The sequence below is a fragment of the Rhynchophorus ferrugineus genome, unplaced genomic scaffold, assembly GCF_030347505.1.
Source record: "Rhynchophorus ferrugineus isolate W39M unplaced genomic scaffold, kcgeb_rfMv2 rfM4, whole genome shotgun sequence".
NCBI classification, from domain to species: Eukaryota; Metazoa; Arthropoda; class Insecta; order Coleoptera; family Curculionidae; genus Rhynchophorus; species Rhynchophorus ferrugineus.
The window spans coordinates 1,306,141-1,324,245 of NW_027472583.1; the positions used below are offsets into that span (position 1 = coordinate 1,306,141).

The 18,105-nt window shown below is 29.7% G+C and overlaps 2 protein-coding genes across 3 annotated transcripts in view; one reads left to right on the top strand and one right to left on the bottom strand.

The window, feature by feature from the left end:
* The window catches only part of futsch (microtubule-associated protein futsch), a 135,232-nt gene that overhangs the window by 64,585 nt on the left and 52,542 nt on the right, over positions 1–18,105 (bottom strand). The window lies entirely within an intron of this gene.
* LOC143195925 (fatty acyl-CoA reductase wat) lies at positions 8,659–17,362 on the top strand. Of its 2 annotated transcripts, none has more exons than XM_076403450.1 (9): positions 8,659–8,794; positions 10,900–11,060; positions 11,113–11,197; positions 12,708–12,919; positions 13,354–13,567; positions 13,681–13,873; positions 14,842–15,084; positions 15,135–15,392; positions 17,166–17,362. In XM_076403450.1, exons 1-9 carry the CDS (start codon positions 8,770–8,772, stop codon positions 17,305–17,307), a joined length of 1,533 nt encoding a protein of 510 aa, XP_076259565.1. In that variant the 5' UTR covers positions 8,659–8,769; the 3' UTR covers positions 17,308–17,362. The 2 variants fall into 2 exon arrangements, with proteins under 2 accessions (XP_076259565.1, XP_076259566.1); XM_076403451.1 differs by having other exon boundaries at positions 8,730–8,794; positions 11,113–11,380; positions 11,428–12,919.

Consider the following 18,105-nt stretch of genomic DNA (forward strand, 5'->3'; position numbering starts at 1 on the left):
AAAAATTACGAACAAATTTTGCGTACTTATTCAAAATAACATTATCTAGTGATTGAATGAAGGATTTTTTATCACAACTCCACCAAAAATTTTAATTTAAAATTATTCCTTCTTTTAAGTACAAATTTTATACATCTACCAGAATAAAAATATTTTAGATTAATCCATCACGAGTTACTGATGAATTCAAGACTGACGAGGTCTGAATGGCTGTGTTTTCACAAAGTATTTGTTAAATATATGCCTTTGATAGGTCCCAAACATTTTTGAATCAGACATTGGACATTTTTCGGAAAAATTACGAACTAATTTTGCGTACTTATTCAAAATAACATTATCTAGTACTTGAATGAACGATTTTTTATCACGACTCCACCAAAAATTCAAATTTCAAATTATTCCTTCTTTTAAGTACAAATTTTATACATCTACCAGAATAAAAATATTTTAGATTAATCCATCACGAGTTACTGATGAGTTCAAGACTGACGAGGTCTGAATGGCTGTATTTTCACAAAGTATTTGTTAAATATATGCCTTTGATAGGTCCCAAACATTTTTGAATCAGACATTGGACATTTTTCGGAAAAATTACGAACAAATTTTGCGTAGTTATTCAAAATAACATTATCTAGTACTTGAATGAACGATTTTTTATCACGACTCCACCAAAAATTCAAATTTCAAATTATTCCTTCTTTTAAGTACAAATTTTATACATCTACCAGAATAAAAATATTTTAGATTAATCCATCACGAGTTACTGATGAGTTCAAGACTGACGAGGTCTGAATGGCTGTATTTTCACAAAGTATTTGTTAAATATATGCCTTTGATAGGTCCCAAACATTTTTGAATCAGACATTGGACATTTTTCGGAAAACTTACGAACTAATTTTGCGTACTTATTCAAAATAACAGTACCTAGTACTTGAATGAAAGATTTTTTATCACAACTCCATCAAAAATTTTAATTTAAAATTATTCCTTCTTTCAAGTACAAGTTTTATACATCTACCAGAATAAAAATATTTTAGATTAATCCATCACGAGTTACTGATGAGTTCAAGACTGACGAGGTCTGAATGGCTGTATTTTCACAAAGTATTTGTTAAATATATGCCTTTGATAGGTCCCAAACATTTTTGAATCAGACATTGGACATTTTTCGGAAAAATTACGAACAAATTTTGCGTAGTTATTCAAAATAACATTATCTAGTACTTGAATGAACGATTTTTTATCACGACTCCACCAAAAATTTTAATTTAAAATTATTCCTTCTTTCAAGTACAAGTTTTATACATCTACCAGAATAAAAATATTTTAGATTAATCCATCACGAGTTACTGATGAGTTCAAGACTGACGAGGTCTGAATGGCTGTATTTTCACAAAGTATTTGTTAAATATATGCCTTTGATAGGTCCCAAACATTTTTGAATCAGACATTGGACATTTTTCGGAAAACTTACGAACTAATTTTGCGTACTTATTCAAAATAACAGTACCTAGTACTTGAATGAAAGATTTTTTATCACAACTCCATCAAAAATTTTAATTTAAAATTATTCCTTCTTTCAAGTACAAGTTTTATACATCTACCAGAATAAAAATATTTTAGATTAATCCATCACGAGTTACTGATGAGTTCAAGACTGACGAGGTCTGAATGGCTGTATTTTCACAAAGTATTTGTTAAATATATGCCTTTGATAGGTCCCAAACATTTTTGAATCAGACATTGGACATTTTTCGGAAAAATTACGAACAAATTTTGCGTAGTTATTCAAAATAACATTATCTAGTACTTGAATGAACGATTTTTTTATCACGACTCCACCAAAAATTTTAATTTAAAATTATTCCTTCTTTCAAGTACAAGTTTTATACATCTACCAGAATAAAAATATTTTAGATTAATCCATCACGAGTTACTGATGAGTTCAAGACTGACGAGGTCTGAATGGCTGTATTTTCACAAAGTATTTGTTAAATATATGCCTTTGATAGGTCCCAAACATTTTTGAATCAGACATTGGACATTTTTCGGAAAAATTACGAACAAATTTTGCGTAGTTATTCAAAATAACATTATCTAGTACTTGAATGAACGATTTTTTATCACGACTCCACCAAAAATTCAAATTTCAAATTATTCCTTCTTTTAAGTACAAATTTTATACATCTACCAGAATAAAAATATTTTAGATTAATCCATCACGAGTTACTGATGAGTTCAAGACTGACGAGGTCTGAATGGCTGTATTTTCACAAAGTATTTGTTAAATATATGCCTTTGATAGGTCCCAAACATTTTTGAATCAGACATTGGACATTTTTCGGAAAACTTACGAACTAATTTTGCGTACTTATTCAAAATAACAGTACCTAGTACTTGAATGAAAGATTTTTTATCACAACTCCATCAAAAATTTTAATTTAAAATTATTCCTTCTTTCAAGTACAAGTTTTATACATCTACCAGAATAAAAATATTTTAGATTAATCCATCACGAGTTACTGATGAGTTCAAGACTGACGAGGTCTGAATGGCTGTATTTTCACAAAGTATTTGTTAAATATATGCCTTTGATAGGTCCCAAACATTTTTGAATCAGACATTGGACATTTTTCGGAAAAATTACGAACAAATTTTGCGTAGTTATTCAAAATAACATTATCTAGTACTTGAATGAACGATTTTTTATCACGACTCCACCAAAAATTCAAATTTCAAATTATTCCTTCTTTTAAGTACAAATTTTATACATCTACCAGAATAAAAATATTTTAGATTAATCCATCACGAGTTACTGATGAGTTCAAGACTGACGAGGTCTGAATGGCTGTATTTTCACAAAGTATTTGTTAAATATATGCCTTTGATAGGTCCCAAACATTTTTGAATCAGACATTGGACATTTTTCGGAAAACTTACGAACTAATTTTGCGTACTTATTCAAAATAACAGTACCTAGTACTTGAATGAAAGATTTTTTATCACAACTCCATCAAAAATTTTAATTTAAAATTATTCCTTCTTTCAAGTACAAGTTTTATACATCTACCAGAATAAAAATATTTTAGATTAATCCATCACGAGTTACTGATGAGTTCAAGACTGACGAGGTCTGAATGGCTGTATTTTCACAAAGTATTTGTTAAATATATGCCTTTGATAGGTCCCAAACATTTTTGAATCAGACATTGGACATTTTTCGGAAAAATTACGAACAAATTTTGCGTAGTTATTCAAAATAACATTATCTAGTACTTGAATGAACGATTTTTTATCACATCTCCACCAAAAATTTTAATTTAAAATTATTCCTTCTTTCAAGTACAAGTTTTATACATCTACCAGAATAAAAATATTTTAGATTAATCCATCACGAGTTACTGATGAGTTCAAGACTGACGAGGTCTGAATGGCTGTATTTTCACAAAGTATTTGTTAAATATATGCCTTTGATAGGTCCCAAACATTTTTGAATCAGACATTGGACATTTTTCGGAAAAATTACGAACAAATTTTGCGTAGTTATTCAAAATAACATTATCTAGTACTTGAATGAACGATTTTTTATCACGACTCCACCAAAAATTCAAATTTCAAATTATTCCTTCTTTTAAGTACAAATTTTATACATCTACCAGAATAAAAATATTTTAGATTAATCCATCACGAGTTACTGATGAGTTCAAGACTGACGAGGTCTGAATGGCTGTATTTTCACAAAGTATTTGTTAAATATATGCCTTTGATAGGTCCCAAACATTTTTGAATCAGACATTGGACATTTTTCGGAAAACTTACGAACTAATTTTGCGTACTTATTCAAAATAACAGTACCTAGTACTTGAATGAAAGATTTTTTATCACAACTCCATCAAAAATTTTAATTTAAAATTATTCCTTCTTTCAAGTACAAGTTTTATACATCTACCAGAATAAAAATATTTTAGATTAATCCATCACGAGTTACTGATGAGTTCAAGACTGACGAGGTCTGAATGGCTGTATTTTCACAAAGTATTTGTTAAATATATGCCTTTGATAGGTCCCAAACATTTTTGAATCAGACATTGGACATTTTTCGGAAAAATTACGAACAAATTTTGCGTAGTTATTCAAAATAACATTATCTAGTACTTGAATGAACGATTTTTTATCACGACTCCACCAAAAATTCAAATTTCAAATTATTCCTTCTTTTAAGTACAAATTTTATACATCTACCAGAATAAAAATATTTTAGATTAATCCATCACGAGTTACTGATGAGTTCAAGACTGACGAGGTCTGAATGGCTGTATTTTCACAAAGTATTTGTTAAATATATGCCTTTGATAGGTCCCAAACATTTTTGAATCAGACATTGGACATTTTTCGGAAAACTTACGAACTAATTTTGCGTACTTATTCAAAATAACAGTACCTAGTACTTGAATGAAAGATTTTTTATCACAACTCCATCAAAAATTTTAATTTAAAATTATTCCTTCTTTCAAGTACAAGTTTTATACATCTACCAGAATAAAAATATTTTAGATTAATCCATCACGAGTTACTGATGAGTTCAAGACTGACGAGGTCTGAATGGCTGTATTTTCACAAAGTATTTGTTAAATATATGCCTTTGATAGGTCCCAAACATTTTTGAATCAGACATTGGACATTTTTCGGAAAAATTACGAACAAATTTTGCGTAGTTATTCAAAATAACATTATCTAGTACTTGAGTGAACGATTTTTTATCACGACCCCACCAAAAATTCAAATTTCAAATTATTCCTTCTTTTAAGTACAAATTTTATACATCTACCAGAATAAAAATATTTTAGATTAATCCATCACGAGTTACTGATGAGTTCAAGACTGACGAGGTCTGAATGGCTGTATTTTCACAAAGTATTTGTTAAATATATGCCTTTGATAGGTCCCAAACATTTTTGAATCAGACATTGGACATTTTTCGGAAAAATTACGAACAAATTTTGCGTAGTTATTCAAAATAACATTATCTAGTACTTGAATGAACGATTTTTTATCACGACTCCACCAAAAATTTTAATTTAAAATTATTCCTTCTTTCAAGTACAAGTTTTATACATCTACCAGAATAAAAATATTTTAGATTAATCCATCACGAGTTACTGATGAGTTCAAGACTGACGAGGTCTGAATGGCTGTATTTTCACAAAGTATTTGTTAAATATATGCCTTTGATAGGTCCCAAACATTTTTGAATCAGACATTGGACATTTTTCGGAAAAATTACGAACAAATTTTGCGTAGTTATTCAAAATAACATTATCTAGTACTTGAATGAACGATTTTTTATCACGACTCCACCAAAAATTCAAATTTCAAATTATTCCTTCTTTTAAGTACAAATTTTATACATCTACCAGAATAAAAATATTTTAGATTAATCCATCACGAGTTACTGATGAGTTCAAGACTGACGAGGTCTGAATGGCTGTATTTTCACAAAGTATTTGTTAAATATATGCCTTTGATAGGTCCCAAACATTTTTGAATCAGACATTGGACATTTTTCGGAAAACTTACGAACTAATTTTGCGTACTTATTCAAAATAACAGTACCTAGTACTTGAATGAAAGATTTTTTATCACAACTCCATCAAAAATTTTAATTTAAAATTATTCCTTCTTTCAAGTACAAGTTTTATACATCTACCAGAATAAAAATATTTTAGATTAATCCATCACGAGTTACTGATGAGTTCAAGACTGACGAGGTCTGAATGGCTGTATTTTCACAAAGTATTTGTTAAATATATGCCTTTGATAGGTCCCAAACATTTTTGAATCAGACATTGGACATTTTTCGGAAAAATTACGAACAAATTTTGCGTAGTTATTCAAAATAACATTATCTAGTACTTGAATGAACGATTTTTTATCACGACTCCACCAAAAATTCAAATTTCAAATTATTCCTTCCTTTAAGTACAAATTTTATACATCTACCAGAATAAAAATATTTTAGATTAATCCATCACGAGTTACTGATGAGTTCAAGACTGACGAGGTCTGAATGGCTGTATTTTCACAAAGTATTTGTTAAATATATGCCTTTGATAGGTCCCAAACATTTTTGAATCAGACATTGGACATTTTTCGGAAAAATTACGAACAAATTTTGCGTAGTTATTCAAAATAACATTATCTAGTACTTGAATGAACGATTTTTTATCACGACTCCACCAAAAATTCAAATTTCAAATTATTCCTTCTTTTAAGTACAAATTTTATACATCTACCAGAATAAAAATATTTTAGATTAATCCATCACGAGTTACTGATGAGTTCAAGACTGACGAGGTCTGAATGGCTGTATTTTCACAAAGTATTTGTTAAATATATGCCTTTGATAGGTCCCAAACATTTTTGAATCAGACATTGGACATTTTTCGGAAAACTTACGAACTAATTTTGCGTACTTATTCAAAATAACAGTACCTAGTACTTGAATGAAAGATTTTTTATCACAACTCCATCAAAAATTTTAATTTAAAATTATTCCTTCTTTCAAGTACAAGTTTTATACATCTACCAGAATAAAAATATTTTAGATTAATCCATCACGAGTTACTGATGAGTTCAAGACTGACGAGGTCTGAATGGCTGTATTTTCACAAAGTATTTGTTAAATATATGCCTTTGATAGGTCCCAAACATTTTTGAATCAGACATTGGACATTTTTCGGAAAAATTACGAACAAATTTTGCGTAGTTATTCAAAATAACATTATCTAGTACTTGAATGAACGATTTTTTATCACGACTCCACCAAAAATTCAAATTTCAAATTATTCCTTCCTTTAAGTACAAATTTTATACATCTACCAGAATAAAAATATTTTAGATTAATCCATCACGAGTTACTGATGAGTTCAAGACTGACGAGGTCTGAATGGCTGTATTTTCACAAAGTATTTGTTAAATATATGCCTTTGATAGGTCCCAAACATTTTTGAATCAGACATTGGACATTTTTCGGAAAAATTACGAACAAATTTTGCGTAGTTATTCAAAATAACATTATCTAGTACTTGAATGAACGATTTTTTATCACGACTCCACCAAAAATTCAAATTTCAAATTATTCCTTCTTTTAAGTACAAATTTTATACATCTACCAGAATAAAAATATTTTAGATTAATCCATCACGAGTTACTGATGAGTTCAAGACTGACGAGGTCTGAATGGCTGTATTTTCACAAAGTATTTGTTAAATATATGCCTTTGATAGGTCCCAAACATTTTTGAATCAGACATTGGACATTTTTCGGAAAAATTACGAACAAATTTTGCGTAGTTATTCAAAATAACATTATCTAGTACTTGAATGAACGATTTTTTATCACGACTCCACCAAAAATTCAAATTTCAAATTATTCCTTCTTTTAAGTACAAATTTTATACATCTACCAGAATAAAAATATTTTAGATTAATCCATCACGAGTTACTGATGAGTTCAAGACTGACGAGGTCTGAATGGCTGTATTTTCACAAAGTATTTGTTAAATATATGCCTTTGATAGGTCCCAAATATTTTTGAATCAGACATTGGAGATTTTTCGGAAAAATTACGAACAAATTTTGCGTAGTTATTCAAAATAACATTATCTAGTACTTGAATGAACGATTTTTTATCACGACTCCACCAAAAATTCAAATTTCAAATTATTCCTTCTTTTAAGTACAAATTTTATACATCTACCAGAATAAAAATATTTTAGATTAATCCATCACGAGTTACTGATGAGTTCAAGACTGACGAGGTCTGAATGGCTGTATTTTCACAAAGTATTTGTTAAATATATGCCTTTGATAGGTCCCAAACATTTTTGAATCAGACATTGGACATTTTTCGGAAAACTTACGAACTAATTTTGCGTACTTATTCAAAATAACAGTACCTAGTACTTGAATGAAAGATTTTTTATCACAACTCCATCAAAAATTTTAATTTAAAATTATTCCTTCTTTCAAGTACAAGTTTTATACATCTACCAGAATAAAAATATTTTAGATTAATCCATCACGAGTTACTGAAAGTAAATATTTCAGTTTCTATATCTAAAAAAAAATAGTAAAAATACGTTTTTATCTTTGCGACTCACCTAACACTTTAAGGTTCTCACAGGAAAACCACATATATAATTGAAATTACCCACAACATTATTAACCACAATCCGTATGTCTTTTAGTTGCTCTATTGTCTATAATTTACAAACAATAATATTTGATATTAGCATTTTTTTGATTAATTTATGCTGTATATTTAACGCTACGACTATAAATAATTCAAATTAACCTACGAAAATAGTAATAAATTAAAATCTATTTAAAGAGATTAGCATCTCATATTTGTATTGCAATATAAATTATCTCCATCTGCATCTGAAATATTAACCACCACATAGACTAAATAAAATGTCTTTAATGATTTCATTGATATTAAAATAAATTAATATAAAATAATCATCTACTTGATTTATTTACGTATTTATTTAACTATTACTCAGATTGTTCTGTCTATGTAATCAGTTAGTAATTATATTCAAATTGGTTTATTGTATTATATTGTTTTTAAAATGTATAGTACTGGTTTTGAAAAGAATATTTTAATAAATTATGATTCTGGCAAATATAAATATTTTATTAACGCACTTAGACACGCTTGAATACTTACATCTACAATTGTAACAGTGAACATACATTTTCAAACATGGTGGTAAATGACTGGTATAAAGGTAAGACAATTTGATTTATTTAAATAAAATTCTTTTCATACAAATCACCCATCCCTAAAGTGACAAATGTAGTCACCAAAATCAATAAAGTACATTGAAGTTTGAGAAATTATATCTGTTGAGAAATAAAATCATTTTACAATTGTTTATTATCATTTTTAGCAACTTATGACACAATTACTATAAGAATTTTTTGTCGATGTTTAATCTAAAACATATATTTTCTTTCTCTGACTGCTTAGGTAACTTCTAAGGTATCTTCTTAACTTCTTCTTCTTCTTCTTCTCTTTATTTTTTTCCTAATTTCTCTTTCAATATAATATTTTTTAAATATAGTTTTCATTTTATTAGAGATAGGGCCATTAGTGTGACAATTCACAGTTTATTTAGTACATCAGGTCTTCAGGCGAAATGTTGCCGAAGATTGTGGTACGCTCAGGAAAATTGCACAGCATATTTGTTTTTTTTTAATGTCTATATTCTACGGGCCTAGTGGATTTTCAAGTAGTTATTCAGTTTTTTCATTGTTCTCATTAGTAAACTTTTCGAAAAAGACACAATTGATAACAGAGAATATAGTCTATCTAAAGTATCAGTACAAAACTGATAAGTACGAACATCCGTAACCGAATCAGCCTGCAAAATTCATTCGGTTCTCAAATATCTGCAAAATTCTTCTAAACATTAGTGATGGGAGGTTATAAATCGGCGAACGTTATTTTGGCGCATTGTTTGTTTTTATAAATATCAAATGGTTGCTTAATATTTCTAATTACTATGGTTGAAAATGTGGAGACTAAATAAATGGTCAGTCGGAAACAGATTACGTCTCTTTTTTACCAGAGAAATGTATTAAAAAAGTTAAGTATTTATATTATTAAATATTATCTGGGGTTTTTATTGGAAATATTTTTATTGTCTTGCAGCTGCACTGAATATTAATATGGACACTATGACTAAAATATCTCAAAAACATAAAAAACAATATAATTTTGGATTCACCGAAAAAAAAAGTATCTACTTACGTTATCTCTATTCAAGATTAAATTTATGAAATGTATACAGACGGAGAGTGGTTTTTTATATAAAAATAATTTAATACTACTATTTCTCAGATAACTGTTACAACGAAAAGCATCCATAGAAAACCTAAAGGGATATACAGCTCTTTGAGGGATATAAGTCATCACTGTGTATATGACAAAGAATTACTACAGGTGATATGCAGCCTGAGAATGATATACAGACCAGAACTGTTGCGATATGTGGAGATGATTGTCTACAAATAACACCGTTCGGTTTAGATGAACTTTATCAGACACACAGAAGAATAAATTGACAAAGAGTGGAAATGTGAACTGGATTGGAAATTAACAGCTTAGTTATTGACTTGAGTACTGGCTCAAGTCAATAAATTTGGTTAAAATGTACGAGGAGAAAATAATTACGAACTATTTTGCAGATATGGCAAATGCATTAGAGAAAATGCAGTAATTTAAATTTGGCAAGAAAAATATACACAGGTAGTACCAGAGGAAGCTCAAAAGAAATATATATATCAGAGTGATGTGACAAGAAAACATAGCAACGAAGGAAACAAGTACTAAACAAGCTAACGTTTGTTAGACTTTTAAGAATATATATATATATATATATATATATATATATATATATATATATATATATATATATATATATATATATATGTGAATATATCTTATAGCTTTCTTAATCCCCCCTGACTGCTCCCATTAGTTAATCGATTCTGCTTATAGCTTTCATTTTTTTTACTCTAAGCTTTTGAGTTTTAATTGTAAGTACTCTATTGTCTGTAAGAGCCTAAGGGCTACTTTCTTCTGGTATTTCTTCGACTGGTTCTAGTTCTTCTATTTGATAGTTTAAGCTTTTAATAATGTGTACAATCATTTAAATATTTATCTGCTGTGGTTTTCCTTCGTGAGGTTATTCCAATAATTAACTTTATTAATCCAGATGGTGCCAATTGCCTATGTTTATTGCACGTATTATTAAGATAACGGGAATTCAGCTAATGTTTTCAAAAACATGAAATAGGAATGCAAATAAAATATTTTTTTTGTTTGCAGATTCTAATGTTTTCATCACAGGCGGAACTGGATTTATTGGAAAGGTGCTGATCGAAAAACTACTAAGAAGCTGTCCGAATGTCGGTAATATATATCTACTGATTCGCGGCAAAAGAGGAAAAGGTTTACAAGAAAGACTCGACGATTTGCTTTCTAGCCCGGTAAGAATACCATTGAACTTAAACGATATAACCGTTCAAATATGTATTTTAGTTGTTTGACCTTTTAAAAGAAACAAATCCAAAGGCTCTCAATAAAATCATTCCGATTAGCGGGGATATAACAAAAAAGGGCTTAGGTAAAATAAAATAAATATCAATATGTTCATAAGTTCGCATAAATTTTCAATAATTAACAACAAAATGATCATCATCATGATTATCATTTCATAACCGGCACTCTGTCTATTTCTCAACATGCTGTTGGTGCCACATGAGGTAAGTATAACGTAAAGCCGTTGAAACAATTTCAACACCACTGAGTCAACGACTTCCGAATATCGCTGCGTTAACTAGCATTAAGATATAGTGTTGCTAATATAGTGTAATGTATAGTCAAAACTAATTAATGCGGAAAATAACAATAAACGTAAACCATCGTCATTTATTGATTCATATATAAAACTACTTTAAAAAGAATAAACTACACATACAATAGTTTAGGAAAAATGTAAAATACTTCTAGATACAAAAAAGTATAAAAAAATTGTCCTAAATTATGTATAGCTAAATAGATATTTTCATTATTATATTCTCGAATTTTTAGATATATACATAATATAATTGTACCTTTTTGTTATGAATTAAATGATATATAAATGCCGATATTTTCATTAATATATCGCAGAACTTTCAAGAGTTATAAAAATGGTTAAAAAAATTAAAACAATATGTAGCCACTATTAACTATACTGTACTATTACTAATAATATTAACACTATTAATAGTTTCTAGAACTTTTAGATATACACTAAATTCTGTGTAAATATTGATAATGTAATTCATTTGTATTGGGTTATTTCAGAGTTTTAGGAAAAATTATAAGATCACATCCTTTTGTCCCTCTTTTTTCTAGAATTTTAAAATTTGTAATACATTTGTAGAAAATCCTATATTTTTGCTCGCGTATTTACATTTTCTGTTAGAGATCCTCTTTGTTCAACCTCGAGTAAAACTCAATTTTGTAAAGCCTTTGAATGGATTAAAATGTTTATATATTTATGGCATTATTTTTGGTGTGTATCAAATATTTTTCAAAAATTGTTTTTTTCCCGAGTATATATTCCATATTTCAAGAATATTGCGATGGGAAAATTGAATATAACATTATTTTTCATGAAATGTTAATAGTTTTCAAAATATAAGCAAGAGTGTGTCTCAGAAGTAACTGGAAGAAAAAATTACTGGCAATTTTGGAGACCTATATTGTTTGGTTCCATAGTTATAAGGAAAAAGTCAAAAATTATTATCCAAATATATTTTTGGCCGAACAAAGATTTTTATCATTATCTTCTGGGACTTTTAGATATACATAATCATATTTTTATTAAAATATTGTAGAATATTCCAGAGGTTAAAAAAATATATGCAGAAATATGCATTATTTATATTTCTCCAGCAATAAAAAGCCCATTAGACTGATGGATAGGTGGAATATTTTGATAAATATAAACCAATTTAATTTTTCTTAGACATTTCGAAATTTTTGTAATATATTTTTAGTTTACTCTTACATACCTCAGTTTAAACTATTAATATGTATTATGTTTAAATTCAATTTTTATTATGATTTTATGTATTTCTATATAGGATTATCTGATGAAGACCGTCAACTGTTAATACAAGAAATAAACGTCATTTTCAATGCGGCGGCCTCTGTCAAATTTGATGATACCTTAGAAAAGGCCATATTGATCAATGTTCGTTCAGCTCAGGAAATGGCTTTGCTAGCCCTACAGATGAAATCTATCAAAGTGTTCTCGCATGTTTCGACAGCATATTGTACCAAGTATATTAGTACGGTAAGGAACAGGAATCTTAGATGTTTGTGGTTACTCAATAAGCTTAATAATCGCGCTAGTATTGTGAATTAAAAATAATAAAATCCTACGTAAATTCAAAATAGATATTGTGTATAGCCTACACTCTTTACGATAATATATATGTTAACAGCGCGACTGGTGATATGTGTTTATGTTTTGTACTTAAAATTAGTTCGATGTTTTTTTCCCAAGAATCAAGTGCTTGGTATAAAAATCGAAATTATTCCTAGTGATGAGTAGATTCGGACACACTTTAAAAACTAAAACCCTTTTAAAAGTTTTGTCTTCAAGTATAGCAAATATACACCCATCTATTATATTTTTTTAAAATAAATTCGCAGTCTCACTACAATGAATTAAGAGGTCTAATAATAAACAGGCTTATTCCAGTTTAATGGAAATTTTCTTTTCAGGCAATTGAAGAAGATTTTCATCCCCAAACTGGTAACTGGAGAGACGCCATTTGCATCGCGGAGAACGATAGAGATGGACTGTCTTATGTGTTATTTCACAAGTACATTGAGGGCTACCCCAATACTTATACGTTCACCAAACAGTTGGCTGAACATTGCATAAAAGATCTGTTAGAGTCCAAAATACCAACAGTGGTGGTCAGACCAACGATCGGTAAATTTTGTCATACTTACCTAAAATGATTATTATACAGGGTGTCCGGTGGGAATATTTAAAAAACTGATATTGCAATGGTTTTTAACTACTATTTTTTGTTTGTTTGTTAGTTTCCAGTATAAAAGATGAGCCATTAAAAGGATTCACAGATAATTTAAACGGACCAATTGGCATTTCAGTAGCTGGTGGTTTGGGAATTTTAAGAATAATTAATGCGAATGACTCCAATCTAATGGATCAAATACCAGTAGATATAGTAGTCAAGGGATTAATACTCACAGCTTTTAATATTGGAGTTAAAGGGTAAGTTTCTAAGTTATAGTAACTAATATTGACATCGTAATAAGCTATTTTGTTATGTCAATCCATTAAGAAGATCGCTATTTGTTTTCTTATTTTGTTAAATTCATATATTTTTTATGGAAACTTATGAAGGTTTTAAGCAGATCGGCGTGAAGAGATTTACAGTAACAGACGATCTTTCTTAGGGAATTCTTAGGGAATAACCATTCAGAGATAATTGAACCATCGTAAGTTTCTTGGAAATGTTTAATAATTTTTGGGGAACATATTAAGCTTCGAAAGTTGCCCAAAGTGAGGACCACTGTAGAGAGTCGGAATCAGAGCGACACCAGATATATGATAATACATCTTAGGCTTAAAGGAACCATTTCTTCAGTTTCCACCCGTATAATGGATATTGCACGTATAAGGGTGGTCCGATAAATACTTAGCCTACAAAAGGTAAACGAAAATTTTGGAAATATGGCGATTCATTGTTCAACATAGTCTTTCGACTGATTCTTTTTCTTACTGATGTTATTCTCTGTGGGAGCCATTCTATGGGAATCAGGGCGTGGCTCATCAAAAACTGACATTGTTTTCGACCCACTATCCAAGCGCGGTCAAAACAAAACTACGACTAAGTAAGTTCGATTCGGCTAACATTTCGATAGTAGCCTTCTACAAGAATATACTACACGGTAGTAAATTATTCTTGCGATAGTAGCGCCATCAAGGAGTGAGGCTAAGTACTTAGCGGTCGCTCTCGTATCTGAAATATTTCCTGGCCATTAAAAATAAAAAATATATTTTAAGCTAATATCTTTCTGTCTATGTTACTCATCAAAAGCTCAATTTATCGATTTCTACTTCGATCTTATATTTTTGTTCTTTTCTTTTCAATTGCTTTTACAACACGTCTTTTTCTCATATAACGTAACAAACCAAACCAAATTGGAAAAGCACATTCAATTTTTTTTTAATTTCAGAACATCTGAAAATATTCCAGTAATCCATTCAAGCTCCAATGGTTTTACTCAATTGTCAATAAGAGACTACACGGCTGTAGGTATGGACATAATCAGTAAGTCACCTATTCAACGAGCTATTTGGGTCCCAAACGTCGGTTACACTCAGTGTTGGTACAATTACCTGATCCAAATGTTTGTATTCCAACTGTTACCAGCGATCTTTATTGACCTACTCTTAAAATTATCTGGACATAAGCCACAGCAAGTATTTACTTATTATAAGATTAACTAGTTCAATATATAACTTTCAGGTTATTCAAAATACAGAGGAAGATATTTATTGCTAATATGATGCTAAGCAACTTTTGGAGAGACAATTGGATTTTTAAAAATGATAATTTTATAAAAACGTTCGAAAATTTATCGGAATATGAACAGGACGATTTTGGATTTCATGACGTTGATAATTCGAAATTATGGAATTACTACAAAGATAGCGCTGACTATGTAAAAAGGGAAATATTGAAAGAAAGTATAACGAAATCACCAAATTATACTATTCGAAATATGTACGTATATTTTGAAACCATAATATTTTAAGTTTTCTTTAAAAGTTTAAATCATCAGTCTGACTCACAGATGGCGCCACTATTAACAAATCAATCTGATTTCTGTAAATTAAAAGGGAAATTCTATACTCCTGATATTACATTTCTGCTCCGGATCATCTCTAGAGATTTTTGATTCCTCAAAATTAATGGGAATAATTCCTGATTATTAATTAGTTAAAATTTACAGTTGTTTCAGGGAAACTTGTTATTTTCAAATCTCCGCTTTTGAGTGTAAATTAATTACTATCTCTTTTAAACTATAGACGATAATAGTTATACCATCAGTTTCTTGCCCTTTATGTTACATTATGATTTTATGATTTTGAGTAACATTAGTTGGTCAACTTTGAGACTATCTTTGCAATTGCCTGTTGCAGTTTTAACTAAAATCTACAGCAATACATAACTATGATTTAATTTGGGTATGGCATTATATTCCAAAAAGAAAGAAACAGTCAATACGGCATATTTTGTGGACATAGTTCCTAACAAGACAGTATTTATTTGTCAATTTTGCTGTTCATGTAATAATAGTTCAGTTAAATCACGTCCATAGTGGTAGATGTCGCAGCTCATTATACGTTTTGGAATTATCTATTAGAACTACCCTCAGAACTACGCGCAGTTGCGATAGCCGTGGGTTCGAATCCTGCTGGGGCATGGTTGTAAATTTATGTTTCTGATTGTTGAAAATTTGTGATTGTCCTGTGACCGGATGTCTTCTAGGATGATTTCTAAAGTTGGTCACTCGCCAGTCGGTAGGCTTAATGCTGAGGACCATGGTTCGGAGCCCACGTTAAACTGTAGATCAAGTCCAGATAAACCCATAGTTGGCAAAAAGACTAAAATATATTAAAAAAAGAACTACCCTCTATTTCTACAATTCTATCTTTTATTTGACATTGATAATTGTATTTTCCTCAAAACAACTAGTAGCTTAAATTATTGATTTGTTTAGTCAGACTTTTTTCGAGATGAAACTACCTTCATAATATTTTCACCTGGATCCCCACTCCAAAGGATAGGTCGAGAAATGGATTGGCGGATAATTTCGACAAAAATGTTATTACAAATGACCAATTAATTGCCATATTATATAGATTTATTATGTATTGATGTCTTCTAATTTTAAATCTTTATTTACCTTTTGAAGATGTCACATAATTAACTATTTAAACTTTAATTTATTATTGGTATACTGTAAACCACAATTTTAATCGATCAATCAATAACATTCTAATATTTAGGGATATATGGTGTAATGGAAGTATGTTTGAAGTCTGCCGCATCAACATCAGTTTATTATTTTAGAACTGGACACTTTTTGTAGCACCTGCTATGCATTAAGGAAAACTGTGATGATTTATTACGTAAATACCGTAAATAATTTTTGACTATTGCCTGTCATGCATCCACTTTATCAAGCTTTACCACTTTTACAGTTTAAATAGTATTCCTAAAATAGTTTCTTAATGTTCAACAATTTGTTCAACCATTTCATATGGTTAATTTTGAGCTATGTTCATTTTATGGCCCTTGACCGTCTTCCTTGTTCTTTATATTCAGCGTGCCCGTGATATCAAGATCATAGCTTCTCCTATAAATAACATTTCCTTGCCATATTCACCATGCAATCCAACCCAATATTATATCCGTATAAAAAACAAGCTAAGAACTGACGTCAATATTATAATATCAAAATAATATAATATGTGTTTGTTTCTATTTCAGGGTATACGTAATTGACAAGACAATTAAGGTTATATTCTATCTATCATGTTTCTGGATAATATTCTTCAAACTAAATGTATTTTCCTTGATATATTCATATTTACATTCCTTTGTAAATAGATTATGTCTATTGACTTTGTAAGATAAAACTAATTATATTAATTAACACAAATTATAAAAATATAAGGTTATGTAAATGGGTAATTTTTTATTTAATTCCATTTCTTGTAGTCCATAGGCTGAAGTAAAACTCTATTTCCTATCTATCAAACCGTCCTTATTCCCCTTATTCCCCTTTATCCCAATAAAATATGAATGAGCTGGTAGTGACTAAAAGATGGGGGAGGGCCCGGCGGTAGGCAGCCACGAATACAGATAATGCGCTCCGATCTCGGAACCGCTGAAGGGCACTTGGCAACAATAGACCGGGCTACTTTTTATCGAAAAAGCCGAAGGTTCGCCGCAGAATATGTCGGAAAGAGCTCAATGGAAAACGCTGATGAAAAATCGCTTTCGTCCTCTGTCGCTCTCAATCCTCAGGACAGACTGATATTAATCATACGCGATTTTAATTACTTTATAAAATTGCTAGGCCATTTTATTAGCCCGAAAATAAAACATATCATTAATTCATGATATAAATTATTTTGAATTGTTTAAAAAGTAATTTACAACCTGTCAAATCAAGATAAAAGTTTTAATAGAAAGGCAGATGTGGGCGATAAGAACAGTATGAAAAGTCGGGTGGGTTGTGTTGGTGGTATTTATTCATTCCACCTTTATCTTCGCTTCCATATTTATCTGTCTTTACTCAGTTTTTTTAATCTATTCTTGCATCTCATATTATCTTTACCCATTTTGAGTCTTCTATAATTGACTGTAAGTGCCCTTACCAACTGAGTTGTCTCCTTTCTGTGTACTTTTCTTCCACTAATTCAAT